We start from the raw sequence: 19622 nt of genomic DNA on the forward strand, positions 1-19622 counted from the left end.
CCCGGGGCCCCGCCTCCTTCCTGCCCCGCCCCGCCCCGCGGGCCGCGCGCCCCGCCTCCCCGCCGTCCCACCGCCCAGCCGTCCCCTCCTGGCCGCCGGGCGGTCCCCACCCCAGGCCGGCGACAGTTCGGGTCCGAGGCAGGTGAGTGGCTGCGCGCCCCCGCGCGCCCCGCGCCCCCCCTGCTCCTGGGAAGGGCTGCGGACCGCGAGTTCTGCGTGAGGGTGGAGGCAGCGGAGGGACCGAGGGCACTGGGGTGGCCCTCTCCGGGGGACAGCAAGTCAGTGGCATGCAGATGAGGCCCCTTCCCGAGCCCTCCCCCCCCCCGGAGCGACTTCTGGGGCTTGGGGGGCGTCCCCTCGCGACTCCCACGGGCCGGCCGGAGAGCGGGGTACCAGGTCCTCTGCGAGGCTGCGGGGAGCCTTGAGAGCGCCCACACCGGAATCAAGGCTGCTTGAGTTCGAATCTCCGCTCTGCCCCTGCCTGGCCGTAGGTCCTCTGCGCCTCAGTCGCTCTTTCTAAGCGGGGACTCATAGGGCACAGGGCCTGCCCCTGGGGCTGCTGGAGGCTCAGATGAACGGGAACTTGTCTCCTCCTAGCACAGCGCCTGGTCAGGGCTATTGTTACTGCTGAGACCTGACCTGACCCCTCAGGAGGGCGAGGCAAGGGCCCAGGTGTGCCGCAGCCCACCGCCCATGGCCTCACCGGTTTGGAGCTCGAGAAGCTGGCCGCAGGTCTCCCACATCTGGCCCCTCACAAAGCCTCGGGCTGGGCAGATCATTTGAGGTGGCAAGGCTGGGGTGGGGGTGGCGGGCTCCAGGAGCCGGGGGCCCCCACGAGGCCACCCCGCAGCCCCACCCCATCTCCTGCCTTCAGTACTGGACCCTCACTCTCCTGTCCTGACCTTTCATGAGTGGCCTCTCCCGGGGCTGGGCTGTGACCCCAGTCCCCAGGGATGGGAACAGCTTGTGCTGGCCCGAGGTTCCCAGGCTCCGCCAGACCTCTGCTCCAGGCAGGATTGGGCAAGGGGTCAGCCCTCACCCTGGTCTGAGCCGGGCCTGGGCAGGGGGATGGTGGGGTCAGGGGGCTAGTCCCTGAACCGCAGCCCACCCCAGTCCTCTGGTACCTGTGTGTGTGCGTGTGAGCCAAGTGTGGGGGCAGCTCTCCTGTCTCCTGCCCCTGCTGCTCCTCTCCCGCCCCTGAAGCCCCCAAAGTCTACCCAGCCTACTCGCCGCTGTGGTTGGGTTACGTTCCCTGCGCCTAGGAGCTGAGTGGGAGGCCGGGCTCGCTCCGCTGGTCCACTGTGTTCACTGGGAGGTGAAACCCAGGGTTGGCATCTGTTTCTTCACTCCCCTACTCCGTTCCCTATCAGACTTTCCCAGAAGAGGAAACTGGCTCTCCAGGCAGAGATAGAGGTCACGGGCTGCTGTCTGCCTGCCCCCCTACCAGCTGCTGGGGAGGGTGCTGGAGTCAGGGGGGGGCCTCTGCTGCTGTGCTCCCATCCTCTCCTTAGAGCAGCTTGGGAAACATTGAGAAAGAGCCTCGCTGTGCGCCGGAGGGCCCGGCCGTCCTAGCCCCGCCATCCTAGGGAGGGTGTCGGCACCACGCCTGGCACCTAGTTGGGCACGGAGAGACCAGTGGGAGGAAGGGGAGACCAGGAAGGAGAGAGAAGACAAAGACGGAGATATAAAGAGACAGAAATATGAGAATGGAGACAGTGACATTGCAAACAAGAGCCCGAGGGAAGAAAGGGCAGACTTAGGAAAACAGAGCAGAGACCTAGAGAAAGAACAGAAAGGAGCGGAGACAGAGGAGAGTGGGGAGTCCCTGGACCAGAGGGAAGGCAGGGGGGAAGGAGGGTGTAAAAGCATGAGCTTCGGGGTTTGGTAGACCTGGTCCCCATCCATGCTCTGCCTTCGCCTGGCTGGGTGACCTGGGGCAAATTACCTAACTTCTCTGGGATATTTCTTTATCTATAAAATGGGAAGCATAATAGCACCTACTTTTCTTTCTTTTTCTTTTCTTTTTTTTTTTTTTTTAAGATTTTATTTATTTGACAGACAGAGAGGCAGCGAGAGAGGGAACACAAGCAGGGGCAGAGGGAGAGGGAGAAACAGGCTTCCCGCTGAGCAGGGAGCCCGACGTGGGGCTCGATCCCAGGACCCTGGGATCATGACCCGAGCCGAAGGCAGATGCCCAACGACTGAGCCCCCCAGGCGCCCCATAATAGCACCTACTTTTCAGGACGGCTGAGAGAAGGAGCAGAAGTCATCTAGCCCACAGCACACGTTGAACCAGGGCTGGCGATAGCTGTCCCACGCGTGCCAAGAGAGGTCTCCAGAGGGAACTGGCACGTGGGGGGCTCTGGGACGTGGGGCCTCCTGGGTCCCCTCCCCTTCCCTGCCTCCCACCCCCCACATAGGGCATCAGGGGCCCAGTCCCTCCAATTTGGGGGGAAGTGTGTGGGTGGCCAGGGAGGGGGATGGTGTTCCAGGGCCCGAGAGGCCCATGGTGCAGGATAAGGGTTTAGGCCGTGTGCCTACACCCCCCCCCCCAGGTGACTCAGGGCCTCGCACCGCTGTGCTGTCATCCCTTCCGGAGGCCAGCCCAGCGGAACTCCGGCCCGAGGTCAGCAGGGCAGGTCTGGAGCCGCCTTTCACTCCTCGAGGGTGGAAGCTTTCTGAACTCCAGTTTCTGGCGTCTTGCCAGTCCTGGGTTTTGAGGCCCCGGTGCCGCTGACAGATGAGCCGGGGTAAAGCCCCAGCCTCCACACGCCTCTCCCTCACCCCCGTGCCCCACAAAGTAAGGTCCAGGCTGGCTGGAGTCAGCCCGGGCTTCAGGGTGTATCCGTCCATCTGCCCGCTCCACACGAATGTGCAGTTTCTGCCGTCCCGGGGCCGGTGTCCCTCTGTGCCCTGCTGGCTGGTGCCGGGGACGGTGGGGAGGAAGGCAGGAAAGCATTCTGACCCCACAGAGCTCCATTCCAGCTGGGAAGACTAACCTTAATAAAAGCATGGTGGCCGTGGCAGGGGGGCACCCAGCCCACTCAGGGCCTTGGAGAGGAACAGACAGAGGATGCCCCAGCCTGCTAGGGAAGCCAGAGCACAAACCGGCAGTCCCAACCCCGAGCCCAGCCCAGGCCAGCAGACCCCAAGGCTTCCAGGGGCTGTGGACTCCTGGCTTGGCCTGCGGCGGCCCCACATGCCCCCAGAGGAGGGGCACAGGTGTCAAGCCTTTGGCTGGGGTGTTGGGAAGTGTTGGTCTGTGTCCAGCTGGAGCCGGCCCCGGGGGAGAACAGCTCAGGCCCCTCTGGGCCACGGGGGCCTGCAGGCCGACGCTCAGGCTGGGAGGAATGGGGGACGTGTGCGGCCCCAGGGGTGGGGTCCTGGAAGATTCCCCAAGGATGGACAGCTGGCCGGCCTGGCTCCTGGGTGCCCTTTCCCGTGATGGTGTGGGGAGCCACAGAGGGCGTCAGAGAGGGCAGTGGCCAGAGAGGAGCGACACTTTCTGAGGGTATCTGGGGGTGGCAGGGAGCCTGAGGGGGCAGAAGGGGAGTCGCTCCTGGCCTGTGTCGTCTGGGGGGTCCCCTCCACCCAGTGCTTTGTTCTTTGAACTGGATTCTAATCTTGCTGTCGCCACTGACCCCCAGTTGGCCCTGGGCAAGTCGCTTTCCCCGAGGCCTCCGTGGCCCTCCCGTGACTGAGGACAGCAGTCGGCGGCACCTGTAGGCCGTGGCCGTGGCGGGGCCGGGACTGGCATTGGCGCCGGCCTCCAGGAGGCACGCGATGGATGGCTGGTGAATCAGAATCCCCACAGTTTCCCTGTTTCCTGATGAGTAAACAGGTTGGGCTGAGGGCCCTCTAGCTTCTGTTTCCTGAGCCACAGAGAACACAAGGCCAGCCCCTCACCCCTGCCCCTTCCCGCCCAGTGTCTGGCCGGCACATAGGCTTCCTGTCCCTCCATCCGGCAGACATGCCTGGAGTGCCGAAGGCCTGGCGGCCTAGCCGCATGTAGGAGGGGCTCTGAGCTCACGTGTGCAAGCGTGAACACGTGGTACTGGGTGGCGTGGGGGTCACAGTGCATCCCTGTGCGAGGAGGCAGCAGACGGGGTCTAACTGCTGAGTGGGGAGGACTAAGTGATCCTGTCTCCATGGCAAGGATGGGTTTGGAAAGGGCACAGAGAAACAGACACAGACAAGGGAGGTAGACCCAGGGCCAGGCCCCCGTGGCTAAGCTAAGACACAGGGCTCGGTGAGCTTCTGTGGCACACCTGAGGGCAGATTCCCTAGTGCAGTGAACGCACTGCACAACTGTGCTGTACCTGGCAGCCTTGATAGCGGAAAGGAAGGAGAGGAGCTCCTGGGGCTAAGTAGGTTAAGTGTCCGACTCTTGATTTTTGGCTCAGGTCGTGATCTCATGGGCCGTGAGATCGAGCCCTGTGTTGGTCTCCGTGTCCAGCGTGGAGTCTGTTGGAGATTCTCTCCCTCTGCTCCTCACCCTGCTCGAGAGAGAGAAATAATAAACCTTAAAGATAAATAAATAAACCTTAAAAAAAAAAAAAGGAAAGGGAGAAGAGAGGCAGAAAGACACAGACCCAGAAACTGATAGAGGAAGATTAAAAAGGCAGAAAGCAGAGAGATTTTTTTTAAGACTCTATTTATTGCTATTTATTTGAGAGAGAGAGAGAAGAGGGGCAGAGGAAGGGGGAGAAAGAATCCAAGGCCAACCCTGCGTGGAGTGTGAGCCCCACATGGGGCTCCATCTCACGGCTGCTAGATCACGGAGATCCCGACCTGAGCCCAGTTGCCGGAAGGCAGAGAGTTTTCTATGACGAACGAGGAACAAAACAAAAACAAAGGGAAGAGGCCGAGAGTCTAGAACTTGGGGGATTCTGTCTCTGCACCCGCACACGTCTGGTCTGAGGCTCTGCTCCAGGTGGTTACCGGCACTAGCGGTTCCAACCCCCACTGTACCCCGCGAGATGTGGGGGTCACTCTCCCGTTTTACAGTCGAGGGAAGGGAGGCTCTCAGGGCTCCGGTGACATGTCTGAAGTCACACAGCTTGTAAGTGACAGCCCGTAAGGTCAAGACATCTGGACTCCACGATGTGGGGGACAGAGAGACAGAGATGGGAGGAGGGGCGGGGGCGCCAGGGCTTGGTGGTCGGGCTGGGGACAGCAGAAGTCAGGCGTCCTGTCTCGGCATCCCTCTTTGGCTTGAAGATGCACCTGGCGGGCAGCCCATCGTTCTGAGGGATCAGATTTTGTGGGGGGTCTGGCCCCCTCCCACCCCCACTTCCCTTCTCTGTGTCAGCAGCTAAGCCCCATTCCCGGATCGTCCTGGGGGTTCTTCAGAAAAAAACAAGAAACAGCTTTTCTTGGAATTAATACCCGAAGGGTATGACAGTGCCAAGGGCAGTGGGGATGGGGATGGGGTGCGGGTCGGGGAGACAGCGAATGGGAATTGAGCACGTTGGGATCTCGCAGCCCTTTTCCGTATTAACTCCCCTGACGATCTGCAGGACAGCTCTGCTGCTGTCGCCCCCTTTTACAGAGGGGGGACTGAGAACTGTGATTCATTGCGCAGCTCAGAGGCTGTCCTCCGCTGTCCACCGCCCAGAGAAGAGTTGGGGAGGGGAGCCGGTGGGGGAAGCCCTCTGCTCTCTGCGTCCTACAGAAAGGATCACCTCCTGTCCATCAGGGGCTCCCCACAGGAGGGAATCAGGCTGAGCGGAAGAAGGGCTGGGGCGGGTTGTGTGCAGGCCTGGAGCCCCCCCTCCCCCCGGGCAGGGCTGCTGGACGTCGTGCTCCAGCCTGGGGGCTCGGGGCCTGGCCAGGGGCCCAGCTGCCTTGCATCTAGAGGTGGGGGAGAGAGAAGCCCCAGTCATTCCGCGCTGCAAACACACCCCGTTCCCACGCCTCTGCTCTGTTCTGTGGCTGCCCCCCCTCCCCTTCTCCTGTCCACCCCCTCCACGCTCCTCCTCTGCATAACTGAGGCCGTTACAAAGACAAGCAAAGCCCCTGGGATTCCCCGCCTGGGCCGGATTGATGGGAACCACTGGGAGCCTCGGCCAGGCCAGCGGTCTGGCTGTGTGGCCGGCAGGGGCAGGGGGCTCACTCCTGCCAGTGCCCTCACCTGCCCAACAGTCCTCCCTCCCACAGGGGGCTGAGGGCAGCCTTACATGGGACCCCGGGAAATCTCGAGGCTCCCTACCTTTCTCCACACAGTAAATGATGCCTGGGCCACCTGAGCGTTCTTAGGAGGGAAGATGTCAGGCAGGAGCCTACAGTGAGGGGTTTTGGGGCTCCCTCTGTGAGTGTGGGATGAGCGCCAGAGCTGTCCGATTTAGAACTCTGGAGGGATGTGTGTGGGCACGTGGGCCCTGGTGCTGGTGGGCCTGGGGGTGTTGGGGAAGGATGGGGCCAGGGCCTCGGATTCCCCAGACCCTCAGGGACAAAGTCTCAGATGGAGACAAGCTGGGGGGCCAGGCTGGGGGTCTGGGCTCCTGGTCCGGCCTGGGATCCCCCCTCCTCAGGGGCTGAGGTCGGTCAGGCCAAACACATCCCCTCCCAGCAGGGATCCCCTCCTACCTCTCCCCTCCCTGCAGACCACCCACTGGTCTCACCAACCCCACTTCCAGCCCTGCTCCTGACTGGCTGGGACCCCTGTGCACTCCAGGAGCCCGAGAATCTCCCCACCCCTCCAGCCCCCATCCCCGGTTATCAAGGTCAACCCTGGGACTGGGGGGGGGGCGTCGAGCCCACCTCACACTTCCCTGCACACCTCCTGAAGCTCCAGGTGAACCATTTCCTCTAGACTTTGGTTTGGGAGGCAGTGACTGGGGGAAGGGCTGATGGGAAGGCCTGTCTGGGGGGGGTCCCTTGTCCTGCCTCAGGTCCTTCCTGCTGTGGGGTATGTACCCCCCCTCAGTCTCATGCTCTGGGGACACAGGTCCAGGAGAGGGGGATGCTGAGGACAGCTGGGGGCCCAGGCAGAGGGCAGTGTGAAGACAGGATGGAGAGGATCCTGCCAGGGACCAGCCAAGGGAGGTCACCTGGGAGCCCACACAGTGGGCCCTAGACCTGGGAAGGTGGCCTGAGCAGGGCAGGGATAGAAGGGATAGTTTGGGGATGGCAGAAGGAGCCAAGTCTGTTTGGGAGGGGAATGGGGGGATGTGGAGGTTGTGGTGGGGAGGGGGGACAGACCCTTGTGACTGTGGCCTGGCTGTCTGAGGATGGGCTGAGTCCCCCCTTACCCCTTCAGAGGGGGCCATGGTGCTCAGCTCAGGAGACAAGCCACTGGCCTGCACCCTGCATCCCACCCTCTGAGTTCAGGGTGTGGGGAGGAGGGAGCCCCTGACCCCACTCCCCGCTGCCCTCCCCCATATACGCACATGCTAGCCAGGCTCTATTTCCTGTTTTCAGGCTCCATATCCTGAGCGCTGGGATCCCCCAGGACACTGCCAGGCCCCCCAGGCCCTGCCCCTGTCTCCTCTCCGTTTCTCAGGCCACAGGATGCCATGGAGGCCTGGTGAGTGCCCTGAGGACTGGGGGTGGGTGGAGGAGCACAAGGAAGGCCCCCGGTGGATGGTGGGCACTGCCCTGGGGAAGGTGTGACAGAGCCACCGGTCATGGTCATCCCGAAGGGGGACAGCCCCGGAGCCAGCAGCTGGGAGGTAGCGGGAGACAGCGGGAGGCATCTCTGGGGCTGCAGCAGAGGGTGACATGGGGTTAGGTCAGGGCACATCTCTCTCACTCAGACCTGGAGGGCTGAGAGTGGCTGCGGGGACCTTGGGAGTGTGTGGGTGGGGGGCTTGGGGTGGGGCCAGGCAGCAGGCATTCCAGAGATACTCAGGGGGGGAAGGGGCCAGCAACCACGACCTTTCTCTCTTCTCCGGGAAAATTATAAGCAGATGTGGGCGCCTCAGGGAGGCAGGGAGCAGGGAGCCAGGATGAGTTTTAGGAAAACGGAACACAATCTGACCGACTGCGGGGGTGGGCACTCAAGGGGCTCAGCCCCTCCTGAGCTCTGGAGCCAGAGTGGACCCAGCGGAGGTCCTGACTGGCTCCCCACCCACCGGGCGAGTCCGGACAGGGGCGGAGGCCCAGAGGAGCTGCTTCCAGATGGCTGATGGGGTGGCCAGAGGGAGCTGGGGGCCGCTTACATCTGAGGCCGTCTTGGAGGCCTCCTCAGGCAATAGCCCTGGGACTTGGGTGCAGTGGTGCGCCCCTGGTGGGGTGGGGATGGGCTTGTCCCTGGTTTGAGGTGTTTGGCGGTGTCCCTGGTGTCCATAACCGCCCCCCCCCCCCCAGCAAGCGTGATTTCAGGCTTCTAGTGTGGCCTCTCCAACCGGGCACCATGGGCTCCAGGAGCCCGTGGAGCGCACCAGACATCAGTGGTTAGGAGGGCCTCCTGCAGGTCTTAGCTGCACACTCCCAGCCGCATCGGAGGGGTCCGGCCTCCACCTGCAAGCCTGCAGGGACAGGAAGCTCCCCTTCGAGTGGCTGCTGTGACTAGGAATTCCTCCTCCAGCGGAGCCCAAGTCGGCTTCCCACATGACTTCCCCACCGGCTCCCGCTTCCCAGCTCCGCACCAGTGTCCCGGTGCCCTGGGCAGGGGCTGGCAGGCACTCAGAGATCCAGGGCACGACTCCGGCCTCTAGAGGCACTGGGCCCGTGTGTGAGTGAATGGTGCTGGGAGGGGTGGGGGTCAGTCTGCAGAGAAGGAGAGGTGTCACTTGGGGGAGACTTTAAGAGGTGAGGACTCAGGAGAAGAACGAGGGAAGACGGCCAGGCAGAGGGAACAGCCACCTGGTCAGGAATGTGACCCTGGGGAGCAGAGCCCACCCACAGGGCATGGGGTCAGGGGACAAGAGGCCCCCTTTTGGTCCCTGCAGATACTCGGTTAGCCGGTTAGCCGTCCAGCACCATCGCCTGCCCCAGCGCCTGGCCTCCACGATGTTACCACCTCTGTGCTCCCTCCTTTTCCTGGCCCTGGGCCTGCGGCTGGCTGGAGCTCTCAACCCCAGTGACCCCAACACCTGCAGCTTCTGGGAAAGGTGAGGGGCCCTTGCTGCTTCCCCAGCTCCCCCTACTGCCTACGGGGGTCCCTTCTCCCTCTCCTTCCCCGACTCCCTGCCTCTCCCCAGCTCTCCTTCCCATCCCTCCTGGTTCTGCCCCTGCTCTCTCTCCTCCCGTGCATGGGCTACCTCTGACCCTGTCCTTTCCTCATCCCCGTCTCCTGGTTCCTGTGGGAAGCTGGCTGCAGGACAGAGCGCAGGGCGGGAGCCATTCACTGTGGAGCAAGCAGGGGGGCTGGTCCAGGGGGAGCAAAGGGGACAGGGCTGGGGGAAAAGGCCCAGGTCAGGGTTTGGCCAGAAATGCTTCAACACATCTCCATCAGCTGGGCCCAGAAATCAATTCTAGCTCAATCTCGCATGTAGGAAGGAGGAGGAGGGAGAAATGGAACGCTGTGGTCCTATAGGGTGAGGACGGGACAATGATGGGGGGGTGTCCCAGGAATACCCTGGGAGGACCCCTCCAGATGGAGGGGCCAGGATAGGGGTTCATCCTAGGCTTAGGGGAGCAAACCCACATATTGGGGCAGCATTCCCCATCAGGGCCGAACCCTCATACCCCTGCTTCCAGAGTGCCCTGTGGCAGCCAGGCCTCCCCCACACTGACCCCGACCCCATCCCCTGTCCTGCAGCTTCACCACCACCACCAAGGAGTCCCAGTCCCGCCCCTTCAGTCTGCTCCCCTCGGAGCCCTGTGAGCGGCCCTGGGAGAGCCCCCACACCTGCCCCCAGCCCACGTGAGTGCCCGGCCTTTCCCTGCTGCGGACTGTGTGCTGCCTCAAGGGGCCCTGGGCCTCCACACCCACTTCTCTTCCCTGAAACTTCCAAACTTCGGAGTGCAGAGGAAGCCTCTGGCCACAAAGCACTCAAGGGGGCACTTGGGGGGCTTGTGTGGGGTGTGTGTGCACCTGGGGCCTATTGTGCACCTGCACCTGTGTGTGGTGGGGGAGGGGGCAGGGAGGGAATGTTCCTTCTGTGCACCCCCCCAGCAGCGAGCAGTGCCTGGCCTTCCCCAGTGCCACACGGTGGTGGGTGTGGCCACCTGGCCTCAGCAGGGGGCACTGAGGGCCACCTTCGGGGTCCCCCCAGGGTCGTCTACAGGCCGGTGTACCGCCAGGTGGTGAGGACAGAGCACCGAAAGCGCCTGCGGTGCTGTCCCGGCTTCTATGAGAGCAGGGGCACCTGTGTCCGTGAGTCCGGGAGGAGGGCTAGGGGGGCTAGCCTGCCCTTCCTCGTCCCTCCCTGCCCCCTCTGGTTTGTCCCCCCCCAGGCAGCTGGCGCTAGCCACCTCTGCCCTGGCTGACCACGTGTCTCTCCTCCCCTTCTCTCCGTGGCTTTGAGCAGTCTCCAGTCTCGGGGCTGCCTGTGTCTCTCCGGCACTGTGCGTTGTGGTCTCTTCCCTGTCTCTCTGCGGCTGTCTGTCTTTGACTTGTTGCCACCCAGGCTCTCCTGCCCTGCCCCCACCACACCCCCTGAAACCCCCCATGGGAGCCTGCTCTGCCTCTCTCCCCCTTCCCTCATCCTGGAGAGACTCCTGCCCAGCCTGACCCACTCCCCACCTGCTTGTTGTCTGCCCAGCAGCCAAGTCTGGTCCCGACCTGACCCAAGGACCCCCTCTGTTTTCCCAATGTCACAGAAAGGGGCTGGGGAGCCTGGAATTCTGACCTTTGTCAAGCTCTGGCCTGAGCTGCTGGCCCTGCCTTCTGTGGCCACTTCCTCGAGGCAGAAGTGCTGCTCTGGGAGGGCGAGGGCACCTGGGGTCGGGCTTCGGAGGAGGGAAGTGCTTCTCACTCCCTCCCTCTCTGCCCCAGCTCTCTGCGCCCAGGAGTGCGTCCATGGCCGCTGTGTGGCTCCCAGTGAGTGCCAGTGCGAGCAGGGCTGGCGGGGGTGACGACTGCTCCAGCGGTGAGTGCTGGGGGCTGCAGGGGCATTGGACCCTGGGCTGCCCCCCTCCCTGCCGCTCACAGGTGCTCAGTCCCCTAGGACGGGTACCCAAGAGCCCCACAGCAGCCAGCTGCCTTTTCCGTGGTGTGGCGCAGGGCACGGGTGTGCGGGGCGGGCTGGGGGACAGAGCCGGGGACTGAGTGGAGGCTAGGGAGGGGGGAGACCCCCGGTGACGCCCTTCTACCTTCCTCATCCCACAGCGTGTGCCCCAGGAGTGTGGGGGCCTCAGTGTGACAAGCCCTGCCACTGTGGGAACAGCAGCTCCTGTGACCCCAGGAGTGGAGCCTGCTTCTGCCCCCCTGGCCTGCAGCCCCCACACTGCCTCCTGCCCTGCCCCCCCGGCCAGTACGGTCCTGCCTGCCAGTTGCGCTGCCAGTGCCACGGAGTGCCCTGTGACCCCCAGACTGGAGCCTGCTTCTGCCCCCTGGAGAGAACAGGGCCCAGGTGCATAACGGGGTCACAGACAGAGGACCACATGGGCACACGTGGGGATATGAGGGCACTCAGACTAGGTCCCAAATGGACAGAATGGAGAGGCCAAGGTCCTCGTCCCAGCTCTGCACTCCTGAGTTGAGCGACCTCGAGGCAATCATTGACTCTTCGTGAGCTGTTCCCTGCCTGTAAGATGGCAGCATATCCTCTGCTGGAAGGCTCACAGTGCAGATGACACGAGCCGTGTGTGAGCAGGTGTCGCAGAGTGGGGCTGACGGGGTCCCAGAGAAGCCTGTCGCAAGGAGGTGCAGGCCGAGTGGGGGATATGCACTAGGTCTCATGGAGGAGCTCTGCAGTGGAGCCCTCTGGGGCAGGAAAACCGTGGCAGGCAGATGCACCCCCCCCACCAGCGGGAGCAGAGTTGTGGGTGGAGTGGAGGGGGCACAGGCTGGTCACCCTGCCCCATCTGGTGCTGCTGGCTGTCCCCGCCATTTCTGGTCCCGGAAACCTTTGCTTTCCAACTCCTGCCTTCCCCGACAGGGAAGAGGGTTTAGCACCGAAGGACGCCACAGTAAGCTCTGAGGTCAGGATTTGCAAAGGGGAGGCCGGCACTGCTTGAGCCCACCCTGACCTCGTTGCTTTACCCAGCAGCTGTGAGATGTCCTGTCTTCCGGGCACCACTGGCGTTGGCTTCTGCCCCAGCACCTATCCTTGCCACAACGGGGGTGTCTACCAGGCCTCCCAGGGCTCCTGCAGCTGCCCACCTGGTTGGATGGTAGGAAGGGTGGGGCCTGTGCTTCTGGGGTGCTTCTCTGCAGGGCTGGGAGGAGGATGTATGTGAAGGGTATGGGCTCCGTGGACCCTGCAGGGGTTTGAGGGATGGGGGTATCTGGGGGTCCTGTGCCCATGGGGAGGGGCTCTGTCCATCTTCCACCTCTCCAGGGCACCATCTGCTCCCTGCCCTGCCCAGAGGGCTTCCACGGACCCAACTGCTCCCAAGAGTGCCACTGTCACAATGGTGGCCTCTGCGATCCATTCACTGGCCAGTGTCACTGCGCTCCGGGCTACATGGGGGATCGGTGAGTAGCTTTGGCGAGGGTGGGAGCGGCAGGGGAGGCGGTGGGCCAGGCTCACTCGGCAGGCCCCTAGGTGCCGTGAGGAGTGCCCCGTGGGCCGCTTCGGCCAGGACTGTGCGGAGATGTGCGACTGCGCCCAGGGCGCACGCTGCTTCCCGGCCAACGGCGCGTGTCTGTGCGAACACGGCTTCACCGGGGAGCGCTGCACCGAGCGCCTCTGCCCCGATGGCCTCTACGGACTCAGCTGCCAGGAGCCCTGCACCTGCGACCCGGAGCACAGCCTCAGGTGTGCCACAGGACCAAGCTCAAGGGTCGGAGGCCAATGGGAGCGGCCTTGGGTGCCGAAGCCGCGGAGGCGGACCCGAGGGCGGGACAGATGTCACAAAAGGGAGGGGGAGGGGCCTCGGGGGTGGGGGCAGGGGCGCGCTCGGAACGCGCCCCCCCCCCCGGTTCGGCGAAGCCCCAGGCGCCCGCCGCGCGGAGGGGTCGAGGGGCCGGGGAGGCCGGGGAGGCGCGCGCGGACCCCGTCAGACGGCGCCGCCCGCTCCCGCCTCAGCTGCCACCCGATGAGCGGGGAGTGCTCGTGTCTGCCGGGCTGGGCCGGCCTGCACTGCAACGAGAGCTGCCCGCAGGACACGCACGGGCCCGGCTGCCAGGAGCACTGCCTCTGTCTCCACGGCGGCGTATGCCAGCCCGACAGCGGCCTGTGCCGGTGTGCGCCGGGCTACACGGTGAGGCGCGGCGAGGACCCGGGCGGGGGGGGGGCGAGGCGGAGGGGCCGGGCCGCCCCCTTACAGTCCCCCGCCTTCAGGGCCCGCACTGCGCCAGCCTCTGCCCCCCCGACACCTATGGCGTGGACTGCAACGCGCGCTGCTCCTGCGAGAACGCCATTGCCTGCTCGCCCGTCGACGGCGCCTGCGTCTGCAAGGAGGGTAATGGGCGGGGTCTCCGGGGAAGGGTGACTTGGGGGCGGGGCCGGGAAAGAAGGCGGGCCCAAGGGCAGGGGCGGGCCCCGGGCAGGGGAGAGGCTGCGGGTGAGGGTGGAGCCCCCGGGGCAGCAGCTGGACGGTGGGAAAGTAGCCAGGCTACTTCCTTCCTGAAAAACCCGCTTTGCTTTTCTTCAACCACAAAAATCCTACTTGTGCTTAAAGGCCCAGGCCAGAAGGCACCCCTCGGGCGGGCATCCCTCGCCCTCAGTCATCTAGAACCACGCATTGGCTGGGCCAGGAAGGGCTTCTGAGATCCACCGGGGTGGCCCTTGGCAACCTTTGGGCTGGATTCTGACACGGATGTGTCGCATTTGGCTGGCTCTCGGTGATGTGTAACCCACATCCAGTCTCCCGTCCCCACTCCTCCCTGCAGTCTTACACATGATCTGCACAATTCGTTTAGTTACCTGGTTTGGGGTTTGCTCTAAGCATTTGGGTTTGCTGCCAAGCCCCCCCATCCTGCAGGAGAGGCAGGCCCCAGAAGGGAGTGGGGCACCACCGCAGCCACCTAGCATCTTCCCAGCCTCCTGCGTGGGCCTCAAGCCCTGCACTCCCACCCCCAGCTCACGGCACAGTGCCTGGCACAGCGGATGTGCGTGTGTGCTTGCTCTGAGGGGGACTGGATCCCCATGCTTATCTGCAAAGCCCCTCTTCCAGGTTGGCAGCGTGGGAACTGCTCCGTGCCCTGCTCGCCTGGAACCTGGGGCTTCGGTTGCAACGCCAGCTGCCAGTGTGCCCACGAGGCAGCCTGCAGCCCCCAAACCGGAGCCTGTACCTGCACCCCTGGGTGGCACGGGGCCCACTGCCAGCTCCCCTGCCCGGTAAGCGCTCAACAGCCTGTCGGCCTGGGGAGGGCAGGTCATAGCAACCCCCCTCCCCCAGCTGACCGACTGGCCTGCCCCGCCCTCCACTCCCTCCCAAGAAGGGGAAGTTTGGTGAAGGCTGTGCCAGTCGCTGTGACTGTGACCACTCTGATGGCTGCGACCCTGTTCGTGGACACTGCCAGTGCCAGGCCGGCTGGACGGGTGAGCATCGAGGTGTCCCGGCCCCAGGCCCGCAGCAGAGCTGGGGGATGGATCCCACAGGAAATGTGTCCAGAAGAGCCTCTGTGGACATGGGGGGGGGGTGGCCAGGCTCACCCTACCCTTCTCTCCCACAGGGACTCGCTGCCACCTGCCCTGCCCTGAAGGCTTCTGGGGAGCCAACTGTAGTAAGAGCTGTACCTGCAAGAATGGGGGCACCTGCATCCCCGAGAATGGCAATTGCGTGTGCGCCCCCGGATTCCGAGGCCCCTCCTGCCAAAGATGTGAGGCTCTCTCTCCTTCCCCCACTTGCCAGCAGGAGGGTGTAGGGCAATGTCAGATGCCAGAACCCCCCCACTGCCCCTCTTGGTGTCTTCTGCAGTGGGAAGGAGGGAGGGAGCTAGTGGGGTCCGGGGCTGAGCACGGGGTGGCCCCTGCTCCCAGTCACCACCGGCCTCTTTCCGCCAGCCTGCCAGCCCGGCCGCTATGGCAAACGCTGTGTGCCCTGCAAGTGTGCCAACCACTCCTCCTGCCACCCCTCCAACGGGACCTGCTACTGTCTGGCCGGCTGGACAGGCCCCGATTGCTCCCAGCGTAGGTGGCGGCTTGAGTGTGAGAGCGCATGTGCGTGCGGAGAGGTGGGCTGAGGACCAGGGGCTTCCGTTCTGCTGCTCCTGGGTGTGAAAGCCTCCAGGCCAACTTTGATTCAGCAGTTTATACAAACAGTACGGACACTATATAATGACCCGGGGGCTCGGGTGCCACAGTGAACAGGCCAGGGAGACAAGTCCCCTGCATCTCTGCAGGGCGGCCTGGGAAGGGCATTATTGGTCTGGGCATGGGGGGAGCCCTAAGCTTGGTTTTGGACATGTTCTTTCTTTATTTCTGCGTTTTTCAATTTTTATTTATTTATATGTGGCTCTTCCCCACATAAATAAATATATGAAGAACATCATGGAACAGATTAGTGCAAAAAACCAAGTACTGCAAGTGTTAGAAGGGAGAAATGAGACGCGGTGACCCAGAGAGGCTGGGTGCGGGCTGGGTGGCAGCGGGCTCGGTGGGGCAGGCGAGGGGCATGGCGGAGGGCAGCGTCCTCATAGAATTTGGTCCCAGCTCCCGTTGCATTATTCACTAACGTCAGGCACACAGAAATTGGACCTCAAATAGTATGGACGCTTAACTTCTGTCTTAGGTTAAAGAGAAAAAGAGAACCCAGAGCTAAGCAGTGCAGGGTAGTAACAGTGCCCTTTGCTTGTCTGGCCCTGGGCGCCCCCTTTGAAGTGGCTATGAGATCACCAAGTGCACGGCCCAGTGGGTGGCTGGGCACGTGGTAAGCATCTGGGAGTCATCCGTGGGCAGCTGTGGTTCAAAACCTTGGTGTCCCAGGGAGACCAAGGCTGAGCAGATTCAGTGAGGCTGGGGACTGAGCGTTCGTCCAGACAGCGCTGGCCCTGCCCGGCCAGACAGCCACTTGTCCCCTGCAGCGTGCCCTCTAGGACACTGGGGAGCCAACTGTGCCCAGTCCTGCCAGTGCCACCACGGAGGCACCTGCCACCCCCAGGATGGGAGCTGTTTCTGCCCCCCAGGCTGGACTGGACACCTCTGCTTGGAAGGTACCCACAGAAAGGGAAGGCATGTCCCGCCCCCAGCCCAAAGAGGAGACTGCAGCTTTTGGCCCCTCCCCCCACCTGCCTCCTTGCCTCCCTCTCAGGCTGCTCTCCTGCGATGTTCGGAGCCAACTGCTCCCAGCCATGCCAGTGTGGTCCTGGAGAGAGGTGCCACCCGGAGACTGGGGCCTGTGTGTGTCCCCCAGAGGACAGCGGTGCCCCCTGCAGGATTGGTGAGGTCTTCTCTAGGACCCCCCCCCCCCCCGTTGTCCCCAGGGCACCAGGACCCAGACCCCTCCTATTCCCGGCCTCCTTACTGGAGCCCCTCCTGTGCATGAGCCCCATGTGCCACAGCAGAGCCAAGACACCATGCTGAGTGGCCACCCGGTCCCCCTAGGAAGCCAGGAGCCCTTCACCATGATGCCTACCTCTCCAGTGGCCTATAACTCGCTGGGGGCAGTGATCGGCATCGCCGTGCTGGGCTCCCTGGTGGTGGCCCTGCTGGCACTGTTCATTGGCTACCGCCACTGGCAAAAAGGCAAGGCACACCAACACCTGGTGGTGGCCTACAGCGGCGGGCGCCTGGACAGCTCCGAGTACGTCATGCCAGGTGAGCGGTGCTCCTGCAAGATGGGAGGCGGGGCGTGGCGGGGGGAGAAGAGAGGTCGGATAGGCCGGCTACTGATGTGCTGGGACAGAGCAGCTCTCCCGGGCCGGGCCTCTCTCCGACCGGCCAGGTCACCACGCGCCTGTGTCTGTTCACGCAGATGTGCCCCCCAGCTACAGCCACTACTACTCCAACCCCAGCTACCACACCCTGTCACAGTGCTCCCCGAACCCCCCGCCCCCGAACAAGGTCAGTGCTGGGGGAGCGGAGGCGCTGCAGAGGGGTGGGCACAGCCCTGGCTCTCTGGAAAGCTCCATCCTGGTGTGCTGCTCTCCCATTCCACGCCCCCTCCCCCCATCAGGTTCCAGGCAGTCAGCTGTTCGCCAGCCTCCAGGCCCCAGAGCGGCCAGGGGGCGCGCATGGGCTCGAGAACCACAGCACCCTGCCTGCTGACTGGAAGCACCGCCGGGAGCCCCCGCCAGGGCCTCCGGACAGGGGTAGGAGCCTGGAGGCCGAGGCCGCTGCGGGGGTGTGGCCGTGTGCAGCCCGGTGTCCTGCTCCATCTGAGCGTGGGCGGCTCCGGTTCCAGGGCAGCTGGGAGCCCGACCTCTCACTGGCCGCTCCTCTTCCTCCTCCTCAGGGAGCGGCCGCCTGGACAGAAGCTACAGCCCCAGTTACAGCAGCCACGGCGGCCCAGGCCCGTTCTCTAGCAAAGGCATGGGCACAGGGGCGAGGGAGCGGGCTGAGCTGGGGGCTAGGAGCCAGGGCCCCCATGGAGCCTGACGTCCTTCCTCTATCCTTAGGGCCCATCTCAGAAGAGGGCCTGGGGGCCAGCGTGGCTTCCCTGAGCAGCGAAAACCCCTATGCCACGATCCGGGACCTGCCCAGCCTCCTAGGGAGCCCCTGGGAGAGCAGCTATGTGGAGATGAAAGGCCCTCCCTCGGGGTCTCCCCCCAGGCAGCCCCCTCAGCCCCGAGACAGCCAGAGGCGGCACCACCCCCAGCCACAGAGAGACAGTGGCACCTATGAACAGCCCAGCCCTCTGACCTATGGTGAGCCCCCTTCTCCGCTGGGGCGGAGGGGTGGGGCTGGCGGTGGCCAGGACAGGGAGGGGCAAGGAAGGGTCAGGGAGTAAGTGCAGTGGACGCGTGACGTGGTGTGGCGTGGCAGCAAGGGCGTGCGCTTTGGGCTCACACCTGGCATGATGTTCGGGAAATCACCTTGCCTCTCAGAGCCCACCTCACAGGGCTGAGGACTTGAAATGGCAGTCCTACAGCCCCTGACTTTGGAGTTGGTACCCAGCAACGAGGGGACCGGGTTGGTGACAAAGTGTCCTCACCCTGCGAGGTGGGCAGATCAGGGTGGCCTCCCCCACTGGCAGTGGAGGACGTACACACTGGCTGTGGGCAGGAGAAGCTGCAGATGGGGGGTGGGGGGGTGAGGAGGGAGGAGCCACCTCCCATCCTGTCCCCTTTCTGCCCCCAGACCGAGACTCTGTGGGCTCCCAGCCCCCGTTGCCTCCGGGCCTGCCCCCTGGCCACTACGACTCACCGAAGAACAGCCACATCCCTGGACACTATGACTTGCCTCCAGTACGGCACCCCCCGTCACCCCCACTCCGGCGCCAGGACCGCTGATGGGTCAGGATGGCATGCAGGGACCAGCATACCTGTTCTTTGCTGCCTGAGGTTGGGGACAGAGCCTGCTGTACCCTGCCAGGAGCAGGGAGAGGCCCGGCAGACCTTGAACATGAACGTTTACGAGAGGAAGTGAACGTGGAGGGAACAGGGCCTGGCTCCCAGCTTCCAGCACGGGAGACCCTGGTCAGCAGGAGCCCACATTCCCTCTCGTCCCTGTTCCAACCTGCTGCTCTCCAAGGCCCCAGGGCCCTTGTGCATAAACTGGTGGGATGAATGTTGCTAGAAAAGTCTGATTTCAGATTAATGTCAAAAATGTATGTTGGGTTCCTTTTCTGTGCACTCCCAGGCTGGGCTGTGTGTGTGTGTTTGTGTGTGTGTGTGTGTGTGTGTGTGGCTTCAGAGGGCTTCTAGGCACACAGCCTGTCCTGGGGCACTCACTGTGCAGTCAAGAGGCAGCCCAGACCAGTTAACTCGAGCAATAGCCTGACTGGCCTCCTGTACCCACTTGGTGCCTGCTCCAACCCACTGCTCCAAACACAAGCTGGTTAGGTGACCTCTGAGTCCTCACAGGCTCCCCACAGCTCTTGGGCCAGAGTCAGAACTGTCAAAGACCTTAGGGGCTCTGCTGGCCTGGCCCGTCTCTTCAGCCTCACCTGGAACTGTGTTCACTGTCACTGCGTTTCAGTCACCATGGGCTCCAGGTCCTACCAGTCACACGTCTTCCTACCACAGGGACTTTGCACATCCATCCTCTTCTCTTCCACTCAGCTGTTCACTGCTCTTTGTCCTTCACATCCTCTCCTCTCCTCGTGGAAGCGCCTCTCTTGCATTGCACGGATTATAGCTGTGTGCATTCACCCGATACCTGGAGAAGGCCTTCAGGGTACCAGGTCTCTCTGGAATGTGTTTCTTTATGTGATTATTCGATTAATCTCTGCCTCCCCCACCAGATTGTGGGTTCCCAGAAGGCAGGAATCATGTATTGTGCTCAACATTGGTTCCCCTTGGCACACAGTAGGCACTCAATAAATGTTCCTCAAAAGGCTGAATGGCAGAGTGAGCTGAAAGTACCAGGGATAAGTGCCAGTAGGTGCTCAGGTGCGGGCGAACTGCGTGCTCTGCGCTCACAGCCCGCCGATGTCCCGGCTTCCCGATGTCCCGGCTTCCCAGATGAGCGGCCTGTCCACAGGGCGGAAGCACGAGGCTCGAAGGCCGAAGGCCGGCAGGT

General features: G+C 63.5%; 1 protein-coding gene across 1 annotated transcript; it reads left to right on the forward strand.

The window, feature by feature from the left end:
- Window positions 1-45: 45 nt before the first annotated feature.
- Window positions 46-19443, forward strand: PEAR1 (platelet endothelial aggregation receptor 1). The gene is given in 25 exon segments (XM_045784360.2): window positions 46-142; window positions 7423-7528; window positions 8895-9056; window positions 9707-9811; window positions 10164-10264; window positions 10886-10959; window positions 10961-10979; window positions 11219-11462; window positions 12102-12225; window positions 12393-12529; window positions 12600-12812; window positions 13083-13257; window positions 13338-13458; window positions 14173-14336; window positions 14438-14540; window positions 14675-14821; window positions 15006-15131; window positions 16025-16153; window positions 16252-16380; window positions 16545-16757; window positions 16915-17003; window positions 17116-17251; window positions 17395-17469; window positions 17558-17806; window positions 18240-19443. Coding segments are annotated over 23 exon segments (3126 nt in total). The 5' UTR covers window positions 46-142; window positions 7423-7528; window positions 8895-8955; the 3' UTR covers window positions 18392-19443.
- Window positions 19444-19622: the final 179 nt, after the last annotated feature.

This window comes from Ursus americanus, chromosome 2 (assembly GCF_024610735.1).
Source record: "Ursus americanus isolate L20-20 chromosome 2, mUrsAme1.1.p, whole genome shotgun sequence".
In the NCBI taxonomy this organism is placed as follows: Eukaryota; Metazoa; Chordata; class Mammalia; order Carnivora; family Ursidae; genus Ursus; species Ursus americanus.